We start from the raw sequence: 19,365 nt of genomic DNA, 5'->3' as shown, positions 1-19,365 counted from the left end.
CTGCCAAAGGGACATTTGTTGTCCAGAAGTACCCAGTGATGGCACATAAATATCAGACTTACTGATTCTCTATGTCTTTGATTTTGTTCGTGGCAGCCATGTCAAAGGATGCAAACTTTGCCATCACCGGATCGGCTGACTTCAGCCTGAAACTGTGGAACATCGACCTCTGCCAGATCATCCATGCCTTCAGCGACCACACCAAACCAATTTCGTGCGTTGCCATGGCGGACAATGGCAGCTTTGCTGTTTCAGGTGAGAAATGATGATAATGAAAGTGATGCTATTAGTAATGATGATGACGGTGATAATGTTGATGATGACAGAAGATGACAGTGATAATGATGTTGGTGGTGGTGATGGCAGTGATGATGATGAGGATGATGATGGTTGTGATGGTGATGATGGTGATGATGATGGTGATGGTGGTGATGATGATGATGGCAGTGATGATGACAAAGATGATGATAATAATGGTGATGATGGTGATATGATGATGATGATGGTGACAGTGATGATGATGATACTACCGTGTAGTTCTAGTGATGGTGGTGATGATGGTGATGGTGATGATGATGATGATGATGGTGGTGGTGGTGGTGATATGATGGTAGTAATGATGATGATGGTGATGATGATGAAGATGACAATAATGATGATAATGGTGATGTGATGATGATGATGGTGACAGTGATGGTGACAATAATGATTGCCATTGTGCATGTATTGGTTTTGATCAAGATTTAGAGTGTGGGTTTAATAATTGCATCAATGACCATGATGTTAGGGATGGTAGTAGAGGTGGTGGCATAATGCTTGTGATAATGATGGCAATTGTTATTGTGATGAAGATTGCAGTATTGATGATGGTAGAAGTGTCGCTTTAAAATGATAGAGAAAAAGAGTAATAATATTAAAGAGAAAAAGAGGGGCGAGAGGATATTTCATGAGATGGAAAAGGATTGGATGTAAATATAAAAAAGACTTGTGACATTGTGTTGCTGCTTATGCAATTTCTGTTTTGTGTTAAGGGTCTTAGAAGTCTTATAATAAAAGTATCACAATTTGATGGGATGAGAGCATTTGTAGTGCACACTACCTGGCCAACTTGACTGGGAATGATAGTCAACAGTTTACATTTTCCTTGTTCTATAAACTGTTGAATACTCTGACTTTGAAAGTAATCTGAAATACCACTCTATCATGATTTGCAGGCTCTGAGGATGGCACAGTCAATGTGTGGAGCACAGACAGCGGCGTGGTCGTCGTCACGTTCACCGAACACGAGGACGCGATCTCCTCCGTTCTCATCACGTCGGACAGCAAGCGGATCCTCTCCGCCGACTTCAGCAACTACATGAAGCTGTGGGTAGCTGCTACCGGTGAGGTAGGTCTTTGTGAAGAGAGTTTCTAACTTCTAGACTGTGTTCCAAGAGAAAAAATTGACCAAATCTTGTCTGTTGGATGGCAGACAGTCAATAATTGTGCGTGCCCATCCATGAAGGAGTTACCTGTTCACATTGGCCCTCCGACCAGTTATCTGCGTTTATTGCCTGCCTACACAAAAAAAGTGAAATCTTACCCCATGGCATCTGGATTCATTGGAAATTTGTTGCCCTTGGCCAGAGAATGCTTGATGAACCCTAGACCCTACGTGGAGACATCAGTGTCGGAAAATCAAGATAATGCATGCACTTGATTATCATGTCAATCAAAATCGCAGAGTGCCCTTCTTTTAGTTGCAAGCATTGATCTTCAACATCATTGTTTATTCAAAGACAGGGTCCCACAGTGTCCTGCAGTCTTGCAGTCTTGCAGTAGGTACAAAATGAATTTTCACATTTTTATGACATGCAAGAATGGAGTATACACTTGTCTCTTCTTCTCTGGCCAGGTCCTCCTGTCCTGCATGGGTCCTTCGGCCATGGTCATTCTAACGCCGGACGACACCTACGCCATCAGCGGTGACCGCAACGAGCTGATGAAGATCTGGACGACGGGCAGTGGGGAGTCTGTGAAGACCATCAACCATGTGCAGGTGAGTGACCGTTTGTGGTTAAAGAATGACCTTGGGTCAAAACAACCAGGAAAGTCTTGGTAAAATTGATTTCCCACCTGTACCTCCAAGAGTTGTATGAGCTTTCATATCCTTGACACAGCTCCAGCAAAGTAAATGTGAAAAAATGGCTTGATTGAGCAAGTATGCTATTAATACAATGTTTCACAAGAGATACAATAGGGAATTACTTTGTCATGACATCATAGTCATGTGCCCGTGACAGTTTTAATGTGATGTTCGTAGGACCCTGCATCAGTTGTCTAAATTACGTTCAGCGGTTAGAACTGTTTTGTCATCCATTAGAGTCCACATTTCCACCAGGCCATTTGGTTGAGTCAGTATTGGTATGTAAAGGTGGCTTGTTTTATAGCCCCATGTTTTATATAACTCATTACCAGCTGAAACCTGGTGGGTCTGTAGAAAGTCTATGGGGATTTTGGTATGGGCTGGTGGTATTTGCAGCAAGATGTGTCTGAAATATTGTAGGGTGACAGTTCAGAACAAATACAAGCCAGCCAGCAACTGAAACACTCCTCAAGTGACCTTGATTGACCAGTCAACATTTTTGTATGTTTCCTTCCCCCCGTGTGGCACCAAAGGTCATCACGTGTGTGACGGTGACGAGGGATGGTCAGTTCACCATCACGGGGTCAGAGGACATGTCCCTGAAGATCTGGGAGACCAAGACGGGGAAACTGACCCAGGTACAGTGAAGCCAGCCATGCAGAGCAGGGAACTCTACCGTAATGTTTCACAGTATCAGGGCTCAGAGCTCAGATGTCCCTACCAGCAATAGCCTATGTCCTTGAGGCTGCAGTCAGTTAATGCCCCATTTTTTCCAGGCAAAAGTGCAAAAGTTGGTTTCTGAACCCTCCTCAAGCAGCCTTGAGCAGTCTTTCAGCTCAGTATAAACAGACAAAATATGAGAAAGGCAATCTGATACAATCAGGTTCTAAAATCACCTACAAGGGGTGGTTCCAGAGCCTCTTATGGCAGCCTTGAAGACATTCGGCTGCAGCATATATCTTTATAGGTCCCTCAGTAGAAAAAAGAAAGAAAAAAAGCATTGAAAAGCTTACAAGCACAAAGGGTGCGGAAGCAGAAGTGGAAGGAAAAAACAAACTAGATAGGAAAGGAAAGTGAAAAAAAGAAGAAACAGAAAATTGTTGTTGATGGAGATACTGTGCAAGTTATTCTATCAAGTAGCTGTCTACAGAAGGTGGTCAATATTAGCATCATATCATCATCTCCTGCATAGTATTCTTTTCCATTTAAGAAAAAAAAAGTATTCCATATCAATGAACAAAGTCTCTTATCTAATTTTTATGCCTCCGCAACGAAGTGGCCGGAGGCATTATGTTTTCGGGTCGTCCGTCCGTCCGTCCGTCCGTCCCGTTTTGTTTTTGTCGATATCTCAAGAACCGTGTGGTGGTTTTACATCAAACTTGGTATGAGGGTATATCCTTGGGGGATGATACTTTGTGTGGATTTTAAGGTCACAGGGTCAAAGGTCAAAGGTCACAGTTTATTTTGTGAAAAAAAATTTGAAATTTCATGTTTTTCTCCATATCTCGCAAATGGTTCAAGGTATCTTCATGGAACTTAGTATATATGCTTGTACCGATGGGCAGTGATTATCTAGGGAAGTTGGGGTCATGGTTCAAAGGTCAGGGGGTCAAAGGTCAAGGTCAACTCCTCAAAATATCACTACTTTCCTTAAAATGCAATATGCCTGAAGGGTTTTTTTTTTTTCAAACTTGATGTATGGCATGTATTACCCAATATATATTTTTGGGGAAGTTTCTTGCCAAAAGGTCAAAGGTCAAAAGGTAAAAGGTCAAGTGAAAGTGCTAAATTGCACTTTTTCCTCCATATCTCGAAAGTAACTCAAGGTATCGTCATGAAACTTACATATTTATGCATGTTCAACCTAACAGTGATTCTCTCTGGAACTGTGAGATCAAAGGTCAAAGGCCAGGTTTAGATAATGCTATTTTCCCATTTGATACTGAAATTATGCTTTTTCTCAATACCTTGAAAATTACTCAATGCATAGACTTATAAAAGGGTCAAAAGTCAAGTAAAAATCATCAGTTCCCCAAATACCTGCACTCGGACATTTTAATCATTCATCCAATTGAACCTAGTTCTAGAAAAAGTGAACATTCAGCACATTTGTGTCAAACCTGTCATTTTAATATTTTGCCAATTGTGTGAAACTGTCATCACACATTGTCAAGACATTGTACTATAGACCTATTAGGAGAACCATGCATTATGGCGGAGGCATATCAGTAGCCGTAGCGATATATCTAGTTTTTTTTTCCTTCTTATTCGCTCATGGAACAGATTTTGGCGGGTCACGATGACAAGGTCACGTGCGTGACGACGGCGGATCACAACCGGCACGTGATATCAGGCTCGGAGGACTCCACTCTCATCGTGTGGAACATGTCGACGGGGGAGATTGAGAAGACACTGCAGGGACACACAGGCATCGTCACCTGCTGCAAGATGACCAGCGATGGCAGCATTTGTGTTTCAGGTGGGTAAGGGAGGGGGAGGGGGGAGAGCAGAGGGATGAAAGGGGTGGGGGCTAGGGAAGGGGGTATCTTAATGTTTGAAATTGTTCTTTTTCTAGTTTTGGAAATATGATGCTGTAAAAGCGATAATTTTTTTGTGCATTTTGCTCAACCAGGAACTAGCAAAAGAATAAAAGTACACAAATATTTTTGCTTGTTATTTGTAAAACTATTCATCTAAACCAGCAGAGTGTGAAAAATCATTCATGCAAAAATTTGTTTTCTTTCATTATAGCAAATTTCCTTATAGCCGAACAATAAAGTTTATGGACATATTATATAGACAATATTTTTTTTTTTTTTTTTTGGGGGGGGGGGGGCTAGATTTTCACTTCTTTCCAACAAGAGTTTTGTTATAACCATGTTTGTAATAATAGGAGTGCGCAGTATATAATTTGTGACCCTGCACCTCAAAACGAACATAAAGTCGCACACACTGATTTTGCGTGAGGACTGAAAATAAGTGAAATGGGTCAACCTAGCCGAACTTGACTTTTTCATATTTTCTGAAAGAGCGGGTCTTCTTTGACATTATGCTAAAATTTGGTATCATAAAACGGGCAGGAAAGTGTGTTTTTTAGCAGTTTATCTCGTACATTTTTGGTAGAATAGTGTGATTAGGTGTGTCTTTAGAATCCCTTTTTAATTTCTGAAAACCCTTGTCCACACTCTTCACTTTCAACTCTAATAACTTTTGAAAGGATAGTGCTACTGCTTTGAAAGTTGGCATTGAATATGGACAGAATGTGGTAATGAGGCATGCTTAATTTCAGTGTAATCTGATAATCCCTTCATTGTTGTTACTCTGGTAGTTTACTTCCTGTTTTTTGTCCCATTCATCGCACAGCCAGCACGGTTTGGTATTAAAAGATTAACACTGTACTTCAGAGCCTCTTTTCTCAGTTCACAGTTTTCCTGAGTTTGTGCTTTCTTTCCAATATTTAGATAGGCTAGGAGAGTCCATTTGATTTGAGTTATACATCATTTTAAAGCTTAAAGTCTGCTCTTTCAGAATATGGTCTTAACTAAAAATTCATGTCTGGCGACTTTTTGTTTGTTTTGAGGTGCAGGGTCACATTTTGTGTATTTATTATTGTTTGGCAGGATCCCACGACGGGACGATACGGGTGTGGCTGGTGCAGACTGGGGTCCTCATCACCTCCTTTCACATCAGGCAGGCGGTGGCCGGACTGGACATGTCCTTCGACGCCAGCTTCATCGTCCTGCAGCTGGTGGAGGGGGGCAACACCCCGCTGCTCTGCCTCCACAACAGCCCCGCCTCGGACATCAAGAGCCAGAGCCAGGTGGACATTGACCTCAAAGAAGGTCAGTGAAGAGTGACCTGTGGTCATGGAATGTGTACACATTCTGCTTGTCTCAAGAAGACTTGCTGCATCAGTTACCATCTTATACTGTAAAACCAGAAATGTACCATGCGTGATACTTCCGCAAATGGTACCAACGGCCTTCTTTATGCCGTGAAACTTACATTAATTGCAAACCATGATGTTGTACAGCATTATACTGGTCTTCAATGCATTGTGTAGAACAAAAAAAAATCATGTGCATTTTATTTGGCTCTTTGTGAAATTGGGAAAAGTTTTAAGCACAAAATTCTTTGTTTTACAGTATATTAAGCACAGCTGACCATTGCTGTGCATACCATGCAGCTGGTATGAACTTTACAACAACAGGAGGAACTTTGAATGGGCTTGAGTTGGTGCGTTATGTATTGTCTTTTAGCCTGGTTTGATTTCTTTGTTTCTCCCCATTGACTTATTTTCTCTTCAACAAGCCTGAAATAGTGGTTAGATATCTGTCAGTAATCTCTGTCAATAATATTTCTTCTTTTTTTTCTGTACTACAAAAAATTTAGAGATTTGTATGTGACGTATTTCTTTAAAGCATTTAGTGTACTTTCACTTTGATAATTGAAAGAAGCACTCAGATGTCTTGATTTCATTGTGACAGTAAAAACGTGAGTGTTAAGTGGTTTTTCCTTAGGCTTGGAGGAGGTCCACCACAGAGTTATAATGCAGTTTTCTTTCTACTTCCCCTACAGAGTCCCAGACAGTGCTGCCAATAAAGCCCCACCCGCCCCTCCTCCACAAGCAGACGTCTGTACACATGCCTGCCGTGGGCCGCAAGTCCACCAGCTCGGCGCCGGACACCAACCGCATCAAGGCGGCCAACAACCAGAAGGGACGCAACCAGAGCTACTCGGACAACAGCTCCAGCAACGGCTCCACGGGCAAGATGAAGCGCAACAAGCGGTCGGGGGTGTGTCGCATCGTATAGCCGGCCCTCTTGCCACCCCCACCGCTCCCAGAGGGGATGAATAAGCGTTGGTAGCTTGAACTCACTATGAGACTTTTGAGTCGTTGAAGGGGAACGTGCATCATTTCACTGTGAATTGATGGTGTTCAATTCAAGGCGTTGTCAAGATTTTATGTTTAATCCTTTACCAGGCTGAATGGAGAAGTGGGGAACTGCCGGATTTCATAGGGCAGAACATGAATGCTGTACATGTAGTACTCGACAATGAAAGTGTGATTCGTTTTTATAGGAGGATGCTACAGTGGTAAAAAATATGGTAATGTGAGCAAAACTTGGTGAGATTGATTTCACAGTGGTTTTGTAGCCGAGGAGTCAAAAATAGAAACTGAAACATCTGCAAAATATGCAGTTGTCATTTTTTTTTTTTTTAAAGAGCAGCAATACCACACAGTAAGTTGCAGGATGCGTGTTGCATTCACACACAAAGCTAATTGTCTGTGGGCTTGTAGATCAAAGGATGACGTGCTCAGTGTCCGTGAAGTAAAAAGAAGGACTATCAGGAGACAAACAAGTCGTGTATTGTGGTAATGTGTATAGAGGAGGGGCAATGCAAACATTTTAGATGGACGAACTGTAATGTTTAGGGCTGATATTGGTGGACTTTATCAGAGCTGTCATTGTCTGTTCACACTTTTTTTTTTTGTCATTCGATCCATAGATTGAAATGATGTGTTTAGCTTCCCAGTGGCTTGTTTGTGTCAGTGACATTTTCATAATCCCAGAATGCAAAACATCATTTGATTTGTACTCCTTTCTTTTTATTGGAGGAAGGAGGAGGGGATGGGGATGGGGTTGCTGCCAATGTTGTGATCAGTTGCAAGCCCAACAAAGTATTTGTTTACCCTGTCATCAGAGAAGTAAATGCTGAGATTTATCTCCTAGCTGACTTGTCCTGCTTTTCATGACAGCTGCATTTAGTTTTGTTAGTAGGGGCATATTGTACTCTTATCATCTGTCAGAGGAATCTTGTGATGAATAAGTTATGTATGATCTAGGTCAATAGTACTGCCATGCCAGTGTGCATGCATTGATGCAACATCTAGCGATAGAACCAGGGTTTACAAAGCACACTACACACAATACTACTTTACCCATCTACTGTCCAACCTCTGTTATCCGGCCATGTCGGAACCGACGCCCATCCGGATAAGCGATTTTGATGGATATGGGAGAAACAATGAGTAAAAGTACGCTGCCAACCCAGTGTAGCAATGTACACTGTAGGTAGTGTACATTACAACAAAATTGTAATTAATGCTCGTCTACTTAATTAATCATAGTCATGAAATTGGAAAATGTTTCTGTAGGGAATATAATAGATAAATTCTGTGAGTTCTGTAGGCGTTTTAACTGTGTTTTATATCGCTTTTTTTCTGGCCTTCACTGCTTGGAGGCATCCAGATCATAGAGAAGTTGGGATAAGAGAGGGCCGTATAATAGAGGTCGGACTGTACCTTCTCAAGCAGCCACTGTCACTGAAATAGGTCTGAAATCCAGGGTAAAGTACGCCATCACCTTGCTATTGAACCGCGAGAGGTGCTCATGACGTGCTCCTGCTTCTTCAGAGTTTCACTGCTCCATAAACATGACATATCTTGCTGCATGAAAATTGTAGGCAAAGTTCCCACTCCGCAGAACCGCTGCAAAGATAGTCACACACAAAGTAGGTTTTCATATGTCCTACATCATATACAAAACCTCTGTCATTCACATAATTAAACACATGCAAAGTTCACGGAAAGTAGCCCTGCACATTTTAAAAAAAAAAAGAAAAAAATTATCACAAGTTAGTTTCCACATTTGTAGGTATGAAGTTTGTACATCAGCAGATTTAGATAGCAGTACCCATATCATTCTGTATCCATTGGCCAGCAGAAGTCTTGCCTTAGCTTTCACAGGTAGTCAACATCATACCCACAAATATGGGGGGGGGGGGGGGGGGGGGATAAATTGTACCATTGTTGTAATGCTGAAAAATTGATAGATAACAATTAAATGCCTAAGCTTGATAGATGTTTGATAGAAAAGACCAGCTCGGAAAAAATGGACTAATGTCAGTAAACTATGCACCTTCATTGGCAATATTTCTGTGCAATCTTTGTTTCTCCTCAAGACATTTGCATTCCTCTTGCCAATCTGAAATTTGCCTCGCTTTGGAGAACGTGAGAAATACCCCGTTGACTTGCGCTGATGCAAGCACCCAGCTTCAGTCTGAAGGAAGAGCCTATGTTGATCTGAATTTGCATGTATGGGCCATCTCGGTGCTGTTTTAGATGAAGTGTTTCAAAAATGCCCTGCATCCTTCAATCTGTTGATGCAGAAGCTGAACTTGTGGGCAGGTGTTGTCGAAATGTTGAAATATGTGCCCATACAGAAGCCCCACACTCTTTAACCCGTTGAAGACTAGTCCCGAGCATACTCGGGCAGGTGTCTACGGGCAGTGTATGTTGTAGCAACATCCGCTCGTCCTCGACGGGTTAAAATATGCATTGTGTGGGGGAAAAAGTCTGTTGATAGAACAAAGTTACGGAGAGATTTCTTTCAGGATGGCATGCAATATTGACTATTGCTTTTTAGAAAATTTAGAATTTCATATGAAATGAAATATGAAAACTCTCTCAAGAGAGAAGTGTCTTGTGAACTTCCTGGAGTAACATACTTAACAAGAATGCTCAACTTGTGAATTTATTTGAACTTGAAAACGTGTATGGGTAACGAATATAATAATCATTGGTGTATCATGTGAGCTAGGAATGTGCTGTTTGTTCCCATGAATGTATCCTATATTTATGAACACCAGTTATCAGTAGTCAGTAAGAAGAGCTTCGAAATGCCATTAATACGATGAATGGAGAGAATTAGGGAAAGGCTTCATTTTTTGAATGATTATTTTGTGCAAAGGGATGCACTGTGAGCGCTATATATGCCCTCGAAGCTTCAGCGCTTTTTATTAAATTTGCAATGAGAGGGATGAACTGGTGTCAGGGAGAATATTCCAATGTGCAACATTGCAAGTGCATGGATGGCACAGAAGAGTGTGGTGGCTACTTACTGGTAAATCGTTCTTGCAAAATAGTACCTCTTAGTCATCAAAGATGCCGTGCAATTTTCGCTGTTTCTGCATGCATCATGGCATAGATGAATTATTTGTCATTTGTACGTTTGGCGACATATTAGCCCAAAACTTGCATGTCTCACGAAAACTTACAGTGACAAGAAATAGCGGTAAAGATCATAGATAATGCAGAACACAGCACCACTGCAGCTTGATATTATGTGGTTATGTCTACTTAATAGCAACAAAGACTACCTCTTCCATTTGATTTTTTCATATTGTCTTCTTTCTTCTCTTTTTTGACAGGTTTTTTTTTTTTTTTCTTTTTAATGTTCATCCCTCATAACTGTGCAATATTGCTGGAAGTTTGAAAGTATTACTGCAAAAAAAAAAAAAACAACTTGCCTCGTCGGTACCCAGTGTCTCGAATTTCACAAGTGTAGGGGTAATGATGCAACAATGATCAATGCATGTGTGATTAGTGTACAGAGCTAGGAGTTGGTTGCCCATTTTGCCAACATTTATTCAATCCTTCCTTTCTTTTGCAAGCACTCTTTATGCTGTGTGTCGTATTTTGAACTCTACAAAATCACTCACACCTACTTTGGAATTGAATGATTACAGATGGTGCGCGTGACATTTTTTCGAGCCATACTTCTCGATGTTCTCACTGACAATTTTTCCTTTATTTTCATGCTTATCAGTTGTTTAAAATAAAAACAATCAAAAAACGTGGGAGCAAATCTTACCTCCTTAACCAGAAGATAGACACTCGCATCTAGCAAAAGACAAGGCAGTGAAATGCAATTGAAAAGGATACACAAACATACACTACTCAGTGCTAGACAGCAATAGAACACTCATGTCAAACTCACGGTAATTAAATCAATTGCACAATAGAAAAAAAAACCCAAAACAATGGATTCAATCACAGAGCAAGAGACCCTTCCTATGGGTTGAAGAAAGTGTTCATCATAATTTAGCATCTGACATCGCCTCTCGAGGGAAAATGAAGCGTTAAAAGAGGGAGTGCTAATGATCATATTTCTCATTTGCGACTTTGCCGCGACACTCCCCAGTACCACGTATAATCAGATTCACAAATAACCCATCAGGTTGCGAAAATTATGCGTGCTATGCAATAGCCACGTAAAGAGTTGCAATATTTGGAAGTGAATGGGTTGAATACATCTCATTTCAGATGTGAATGGGTGTGCCATCATCCTCACACGTTGTTTTCTTCTCTTTTTTTATATATCAAGGATGTGAAGCATATGCCTGCGTTTGAAATCTATCGGTGGTTTTATTGATGATACAGAAGCATAAGACCTTTGTTACATTTAAGATGAATTGATTTTTATGGTGTAATGCCACAAGATTTTTTTTGTTCTTCATGAGACATTCCATGTTCAACGTGTGCAACTTTGCTCAGTGGTGGACACAAGCAAAGAAGACAGAGTAATGTGCAGCGATCTTTTTCGTATGTTATGTTTTGTGTCATACCGTTTACATTATTGTGTAAAAGAATATTCAGCAGAGGTAATTGTACAGTGTTTTTCAGCGCCCGAGTTGAGACTACAAACGCTTTTTTAGTAGATACATGCGATAAATCTACCCCAATTGTAAATAATCATGCAGAAAAATCATGTACAATGGACTGTAAGGCCATTGTGCTTTTCCCTTTTTTCTATGGTTATTTTATGAGCGTAATTATACCATGAATGTGAACAACTTGTATGGATCATGATCCAAGATTCATACATGCAATATTATATCTTACTATGTGATGTTGTTACTTATTTGATGTAGCACTGGTCAGTCTAATACATGAATTCACCTGTGGTAGATGCGGAATACCCATGTAGTATGTGGGTCTCAGTCCCTCTATTCAGTTTCTTTCAATTTTTTTTTAATTTTTTATTGCCTGTTTGGTAATGATGAGAAAAAAACACCCATAGAAAATATGAGCAGAAGCTTGAAGGCAGCACAAGCCTCTTTGCTGTTTTACCAGAAGGCAGCCAAGTTAGGCAGGATTATGTTCTATTCTAATAGGCATATGACAGATATAGTAAGACTAAATGTTCAGAACACATTCCATGAGGGTTTTTTGTGTGTGTAGATGATGTTCGCACCAAAGTGAGAGTCGTCACAGTGTACATTTGCGAGTTTTGTACATGCATGTGCTGGAGATACACGTATCTGGGTAGCATCACCGAATCAGATGACAATTTCGTACGCTCGGTTTGCAATACCTTGTAATTGCTGAGGACGTACGTGTACGTGCTCCGAACGAAAGCTGTTGGATACGCTTGTAAAGTTGAAAGCATGCGGTGTGGCCAGGTGGAACGGCAGTTGATTACAAATCAGTTACATAGGCCCGGTGTCATTTATCTAGATAGCTGCTTATATTCATGACAGCTATGCGTGTAAATGTGGATGTTCCATTTTGGCTGCTATATCAACATGTGGGAATTATGTGTACATCTTTGTGTACATCAAGAGCTTGGCATACATATATATATATATATATATATATATATATGAGAAGTCACCAAATTAGTTCCATGGACAAATGTCGAGAGGAGAATATTTGCTTTGAGAACCTCTCATGGATTGACAACTTGTGTTACTTGCAGACGTATTTTTATATTTAAAATTAAAGGAGTTGAAGAAATATTAAGATGAGTGTGTATGGTTGTCTTGAAGTTAACTTTTACCGCCTCGCTGTTCTGGAATGGCTGATACTCTTGACGTGTTTCACTGTAAATTGTTTGGTGAAATTACGACAAGGTTTGTGCAATATCTTTTTTTTTTTCCTTGCTCACTCTGATGGTGTTTGTGTACCAATTATTTCACTGTACTCATTTCAGTATCAAAACAGATGTGCAGTTATAATTATTTGAGTGTAAAGCAACCATATTAGTATCAAAACTGCACTGATCGTGCATATATCATGTGAGTTTGTACTGTGAACAAATAAGACAATTTAAATGCATGTGATTGAAATGAAACCTTTGTACTAAATGCACTTGAGTATTGATTGCCAAGTCCATGTCTATTACAATTATCTTGGATACAGTGTATTTTGATGTTGCTTAATAAATGATGGTAATATATTTCATATCTGTGAGTGTATACTGAACAGATCTTCAACTCAAACTTGACTTATTTTTATACCTTATATTTGCTGCTAAGAAAACAAAAGAAGTGAACATATATTTTGATGATTTTTGTTTGTTCCAAATGCAAAATTTTGTTTGAATGTTGTTTGCTGTTCAGTGCACACTAATCAACCTTCAGGCTTTTTGCATCTAGATTATTAGCAGACCTACAGACGAATAGAAACGATATGTTTGATTAAATTCAGTCACCTTCAGTCACATTCAGTCAACTGTGGTAGGATACAATCCTGCATGTTTATTGCGTTTCATAAAGTACAAGTACATAATCTTCTGAACTTCCTTTCCAAAGCCATATCTCTACCCGCTGTATTTGTAACTAGTGTAAAGTGTTTGCAATGTACGATAAAATAAAAGAGTAATATAGATGCCAATCAAAGGGAAATTTTGATTACCTGTGGAGTCACACAATTCAATCAATAGAACTCTGTAGGAGAACTAATGTACAATGTGGATCAGCTCCTGATTTTTAAGTTAATTAATTTTTTCAACTGGTATTACGCGGTATGCACCTTACCATGTCTCTTCCTGATGCAATCTTTATACTGTACATAGACTGTAATATGTCATTATTCTTCTTCTTCTTTTTTTCCATTTTGTTTACACGTATTATTTTTGTTGTTGTTGATGTTGTTGCCAATTTAGGGATTGTTCAGTTGTGAAGGGTCACATGGCGTGAAACAACAAATGAAAGAGGAAAGTTTTTTTTTGTTTTGTTTTGTTTTTTTTTTGTCTGGTCTTGATGAGTCTTGTACATTTCTCTATTGTAAGTTATGGTAGTATTTCTGGTGTGAAGGCTATTTTGGAGCTCATTCGTCCTCAATGGTCATGGTTCAGGGGGCAGCGGGCAATCATAAAAATGACCCCCCCCCCCCTCCCCTTCTCATGAAAAAAAAAGAAAGAAAAGAAACCAAAACAAAACAAAATGTATAATCTCTACACTTTACATCCAGGTCGTCATTCATAAGGCACATGGACTCTGGTACACCATAGGATCTCAACAACTAGTATGCTAACGCATCCGATGCATGGATTATTCCCTGCATGCAGTTTTCAATACCATTGAGATGTCATTGTACATACTTGTTCAGATATCATTGTTTAGTACAGTACTCGTGTCGCTAATCATATTAAGTGTATGTGATCACATACTTTGATGTAATATACTTCTTCACTAAACGATATGTGTATGGAGTAATATGTACGAGTCTTATGAGAGAAAAAAAAAACAATCACGGTCAAAAATATCTCCATTAATATTGTGTATTTGGCTTATCTTTTTAAATGTGTGACTCTTTGTGGCAACTGATGTATCAGAATAAATCATTAAAAACAACCTATGCTACATGCAGAAGAAGATGAGATATTCATTTCTTGTCTTTCCACAACTGCTTTGTTTTCTTGTAAATATTGTAGCTACAATATGAATGGGTTTACTGTTACTTTATATATATATATATATATATATATATTTATTTATTTATTTATTTATTCATTGTATATATGTGCACTTTTATTACCTCCGCCAAGAGAGGAGGTTATGTTTGTTTGTTTGTTTGTTCGTTCGTTAGTTAGTGTTAGTTAGTTTGTTTGTTTGTCCGTGTGCAAAATAACTCAAAAAGTAGTTAACGGATTTGGATGAAACTTGCAGGAAAGGTTGAGAATGACACAAGTAACAAATTATTAACTTTTGGTAGTGATCCGAGAAATTTTGGCGAATTTATGAAGGATTTTTTATATTTTGGCAGGTAGGGTCAATGAACTTCGGAGTTCAGGCTGCGCGTATTTGAGGTTTGCATGGGCGCACTAAAGTGCGCGCTCTAGTTTCTGCTAGGGCGAGGCGCGCCGTGCAGCTGAGGGTTTATGACGTAACAAAGGCTTCTATATTGGGAAATCAGGCGACTTTCAGCACACAATGCTATAAGTACGTATGGGTGGAAATCACTGATATCTCTATGGAAGAACAAAATCAGTGGTGGAAATGAGCTGCATGCTTGGCGGAGGTCTGCGCTCAGAGTGCTTTTCTAGTTATATATGTGTGTATATATTATATAAATATATATATAGATATATATATATATATATAGAGAGAGAGAGAGAGAATGATAGGAAGAGAGATATATAGATACATGCACACATAATGTGGGAAATATATCCTTAGTGCATTAATTTTCATCCATAGAAAATATTTATGCATTTCAGAGAAATGAGTGCTTTACAGGCAAGGTATTGTCATCTTTTTTACTTTGTCTAAGCTTAAAGTAGCATATTTATTTCAGTCAGTAAATTTCCATGAAAAGAAAAAAATGTGTCTCACATTATTATTGCAATTATTTTCCTTTTATTACAAGACAATCTCTCAGTGAGGAGATATATTTTTGTCCCAGAAAAGATATTACATTGATACAAGCTTTTCTATATGCTAGAGGTTGCCCATTGTACTGCTTACACAGTAGTTATATTTTCCATTTATTCTTCTTCTTCTTCCTTCTTATATTTTTCTTCCTTTTCTCTTCTGGTTCTTTCTCATCCTCTTCTGTTCAAGAGACAAGATTTATCTCATTTGTTCTTTTATTTGTATTTATTCTGCATCTCAATAAAAATAAATAACACGGATGTGACAAGTTTAAAACAAAACATAACCAAAATGACAAAGGAGCAATACAAGAGTGCAGATCATACTTCATTCCTAACAAAACACTTATGGCTACATGGCTATGACAAAGAAATCAGCAGCCTGACCCTGGCAAATTAACATGCCATTGTTCCTTTATTCCTCAATATTTGATATATTCCTGAAAACATGTATGGTATACTGCATGGAAGCCCGGCCCATGTGTAGCCACAATGCAGGTCAACAGCTTACAGAAATTTGTACATACGGGCGCGGAAGGTGTTAGCATAGAACAAGTCGAAAGATGAGTTAACAGAAGAAAAGGGGGAGGTAGTGTGGCTTCCAGACCACCTGTCCTGATTATTTGCCTCTCAGAATATTAACGCCCTCTAACGACGAAAGCAGAAACAGCTTGAACTGGCTGGTCCTTTGGGCAAAGGCGACAATTATTCCGTCGTGGGCGCATTTTGTGGAAGGAACTAAAGTTGGCAAAGGGTCTGGAAACCAAATTAGCGGAAAGGTAAGCAGATATTCAAACATGTTTTCGAAATATCAAGTCATTCTTTTTTTTCCCCAGTAAAAATCAAGTTTCTTCACTGGCTACCAGTGTCCAAAAGGAGGGGGAGTTTAAAATTCTTCTGCACACATGAAAAGCAGTAATACATTCTTCGGCTCCAAAATATTTGCAAAACCTCATCCCAAAATAATCATGCTCTGGCAGAAATCTCCGCTCTTGCAATGGTATGCAATTAACAGTCAAAAAACAATGTCAACTCTCCGAGATGGCGATTTTATTTCTGAAGCCCCATCTCTCTAGATTTCTCTTCTACTGAGGATCCGATTAGCATAATCCATAGAAACATTAAAAAAAAATCTGACGTCATATTATGTTCGTATCTTGTTTTTGGTTTTATATTTGTTGGATCGTGTAAAGCTATTTCTATTCTTTTCGTGTCCTCTCCACTTTCAAATGTAAGAATGCATGTATTCGCATAATATAATATGTTCATCTGCGACTTAGAATTGGTCACCAGATCGATTACAAGTGCTTTACTTTATCATTATCATTATTATCATCATTATTATTATCATTATTATTACTATCATTATCATTATTATTATTATTATTATCATTATTATTATTATTATTATTATTATCATCAGTGTTATTATTATTATTATTATTATTATTATTATTATTATTATTATTATTATTGTTATTGACATTGTTATCATTATTCTTTTTCAAAAGATCAGAATTTTTTTTACAATCAAGCTTCTTTCAATACATTTCCCTGTAATACAACTAAAGCATGATATTATTATGACGGCCTCATTTTCATTTATTCAAGAGTACTGATACTTGTTTATTTGCGTTTTTGTAGCTTACGTCCATTTAGCAAGGCTAAAAGAAAGAGAGGGGGACTTCACACTGTAATAGAGACAAGTATTTTAGACATGGATGGCCAACAGATCTCTGTTGTTCATTGTGAGTAGCGCTATCAATGAGAGAAATAATATGTAATAATTATACTTTAGTTTGTCTCAAGACACTTCCAGCTTTTTGTTTTGTGCACATTAGCTGAATCAGACAAATCTTGAGCATGTTGCTGTAAGAGTTTCTGTCAAAGACAAACATTATCATAAAAATTGCAAGAAGGAAACCTAGATTTACAGTGCACACTACCAGACTCGATCGTCAAACCATGGCAGCAGATTGGCATTTGGTTGACTTCTTTCAAAACTTGGCCGTACTGCAACTAAATCAAATCCTCTCGGGTGTATTGACAGTCCCAGTTACAGTTCGTTATTTCTATTTAAGTTTTGTTATTCCGACATTTCGTTGATCAGAAGATGAAATAAGATTCATAATTCCAAAGGTTCGTTAATCCGAAATTGAAATGCGGTTCACTCTTCTGATGCTTTGTTACTCCGAAAACGAACAAAAAAAGAAAAGAAAAAAAAAGGCTGTTATTCTCGAAAATACGTCATTCCGGAGGTTCATTGGCACGCATCTTTTCTCTCTCTCTCTCTCTCTCTCTCTCTCTCTCTTATTGTTTTTGTTGGTGTTTTGTTTTGTTTTGTTTTTCATTTTCTGATTAACGAACCTTTTTATATTTTCAGATTGACAACCCATCGGAATATCGAACCTTATTTTCATTTTCGGATTATCAAACCTTCGGAATAACAGACCGTTGTAATAAAGCCACAAAAGTTCGGTTTGACGAAACCTAATTCATTTTCGGATGATAACGAACATCAACGGTATAGGGAGTTTCAGCATTTCGCAAGAACGAACCTTCGGAATAACTAACTTTATCTCATTTTCAGATTATAGAACCTTCGGAATAACGAACATCACCCGACATTAGTCCCACCCAGCGCATGCATGTATAATGATAATACAACAGGGCAAAGAAGGGTCGCACAACCCAAAATGGTATGTCCTGGACAATCAATATTCATGGACACTAACTTGTATATCTTATCGAAAATTCAATAGTGACAGGAGATGTGCTTATTATGATAGATATTACTTTGATAAAGCATAACTTATGACTGAGATAGACACTTTATAAGCACTTAGTAAAATCTTTTTTTCTGAAGTTTAGGAAATTTTGTAAAGCACTCGAAAAGTCTTTTACATTATACAATACACAGAGGCAAATTATCGTTACTACTATTTGTTATCAAGGGTACATAAAGGCCACTCAAGAGCTCCCAGTAAACAAAATGAATTTTTATAGACAATTCTCCATCTGCATCATTGAATGGACGGATGTAGGAATGTCATTATCTGTAAAGATCTATGCATGTTACTTACCACAAAACAATCATTTTATAGATATATCCCCCACATAAATATTATGCGCTTTGCACACAATATATGTTTTCATCTTAATACTATTTTTCGATCTGTTAGGTGCATAATGCGTGTCTTCATCTGAAATAAAAGGAAGGTAAGAGCAGAATATGACTCAAATCCTTGCATCACCCCAACTAGGAAGTTATAACATAAAAATCAACCCTATACAGATAATATTAAAAATGGTCAGCAATTTGTTTATAGATATTTCCCTCACACCTGATATGTCACAGGAAACGCACTTTCTCCGCTAAAATCTGGAATAACATGCCCAAAGCCTTTGATTGAGAACAAATTCCTTTTTTATTTCAATTTCCACTTATAACTTGCTTCAAGTAATATATACACCTGCAAGCTCAGGAATTAAATATAAAATCCCAGTTAGATCTATGTCAAACATTAAATGGCTGTCCACGTTATAAGTGATGAGGCCCGTGAAATGGAAATGCATGCAAACTCAAAGAGTTGATTTCATTGTTGCAGTTGAAAATCACTGTCAGTGACAGATTTCATATACCATCATGGCCACAAGAAAGGCTTTTTATACGGCTGTATGCCTATCAGATGTGATGGGTATTTTAAAGTGTCATGCGATGTCTTGCTGCCCTCCCTCTTTTGAGTTTACCTTGAGTCATCTATGCATATTTTTCGTGACTATAATTGCGCGTATGAA

At 38.5% G+C, this 19,365-nt stretch overlaps 1 protein-coding gene across 1 annotated transcript in view; it reads left to right on the top strand.

Annotated features, from left to right (window-relative positions):
- Window positions 1–7,026, top strand: part of LOC139729452 (NACHT domain- and WD repeat-containing protein 1-like) — a 36,979-nt gene extending 29,953 nt beyond the window's left edge. The window contains exons 16-22 of the mRNA XM_071640375.1: window positions 97–255; window positions 1,215–1,387; window positions 1,895–2,038; window positions 2,659–2,763; window positions 4,409–4,604; window positions 5,746–5,967; window positions 6,704–7,026. Of these exons, the coding sequence (XP_071496476.1) occupies window positions 97–255; window positions 1,215–1,387; window positions 1,895–2,038; window positions 2,659–2,763; window positions 4,409–4,604; window positions 5,746–5,967; window positions 6,704–6,939 (1,235 nt within the window). The 3' untranslated portion in view covers window positions 6,940–7,026. The remainder of the gene's footprint in view (window positions 1–96; window positions 256–1,214; window positions 1,388–1,894; window positions 2,039–2,658; window positions 2,764–4,408; window positions 4,605–5,745; window positions 5,968–6,703) is intronic.
- Window positions 7,027–19,365: the final 12,339 nt, after the last annotated feature.

Source organism: Diadema antillarum, unplaced genomic scaffold (genome assembly GCF_040938485.1).
Source record: "Diadema antillarum isolate AM-2024a unplaced genomic scaffold, OU_Dant_1.0 seq00000243_RagTag, whole genome shotgun sequence".
In the NCBI taxonomy this organism is placed as follows: Eukaryota; Metazoa; Echinodermata; class Echinoidea; order Diadematoida; family Diadematidae; genus Diadema; species Diadema antillarum.
Note: the sequence above shows the minus strand (reverse complement) of the source record. Positions and strands in the feature narration are given on the sequence as shown.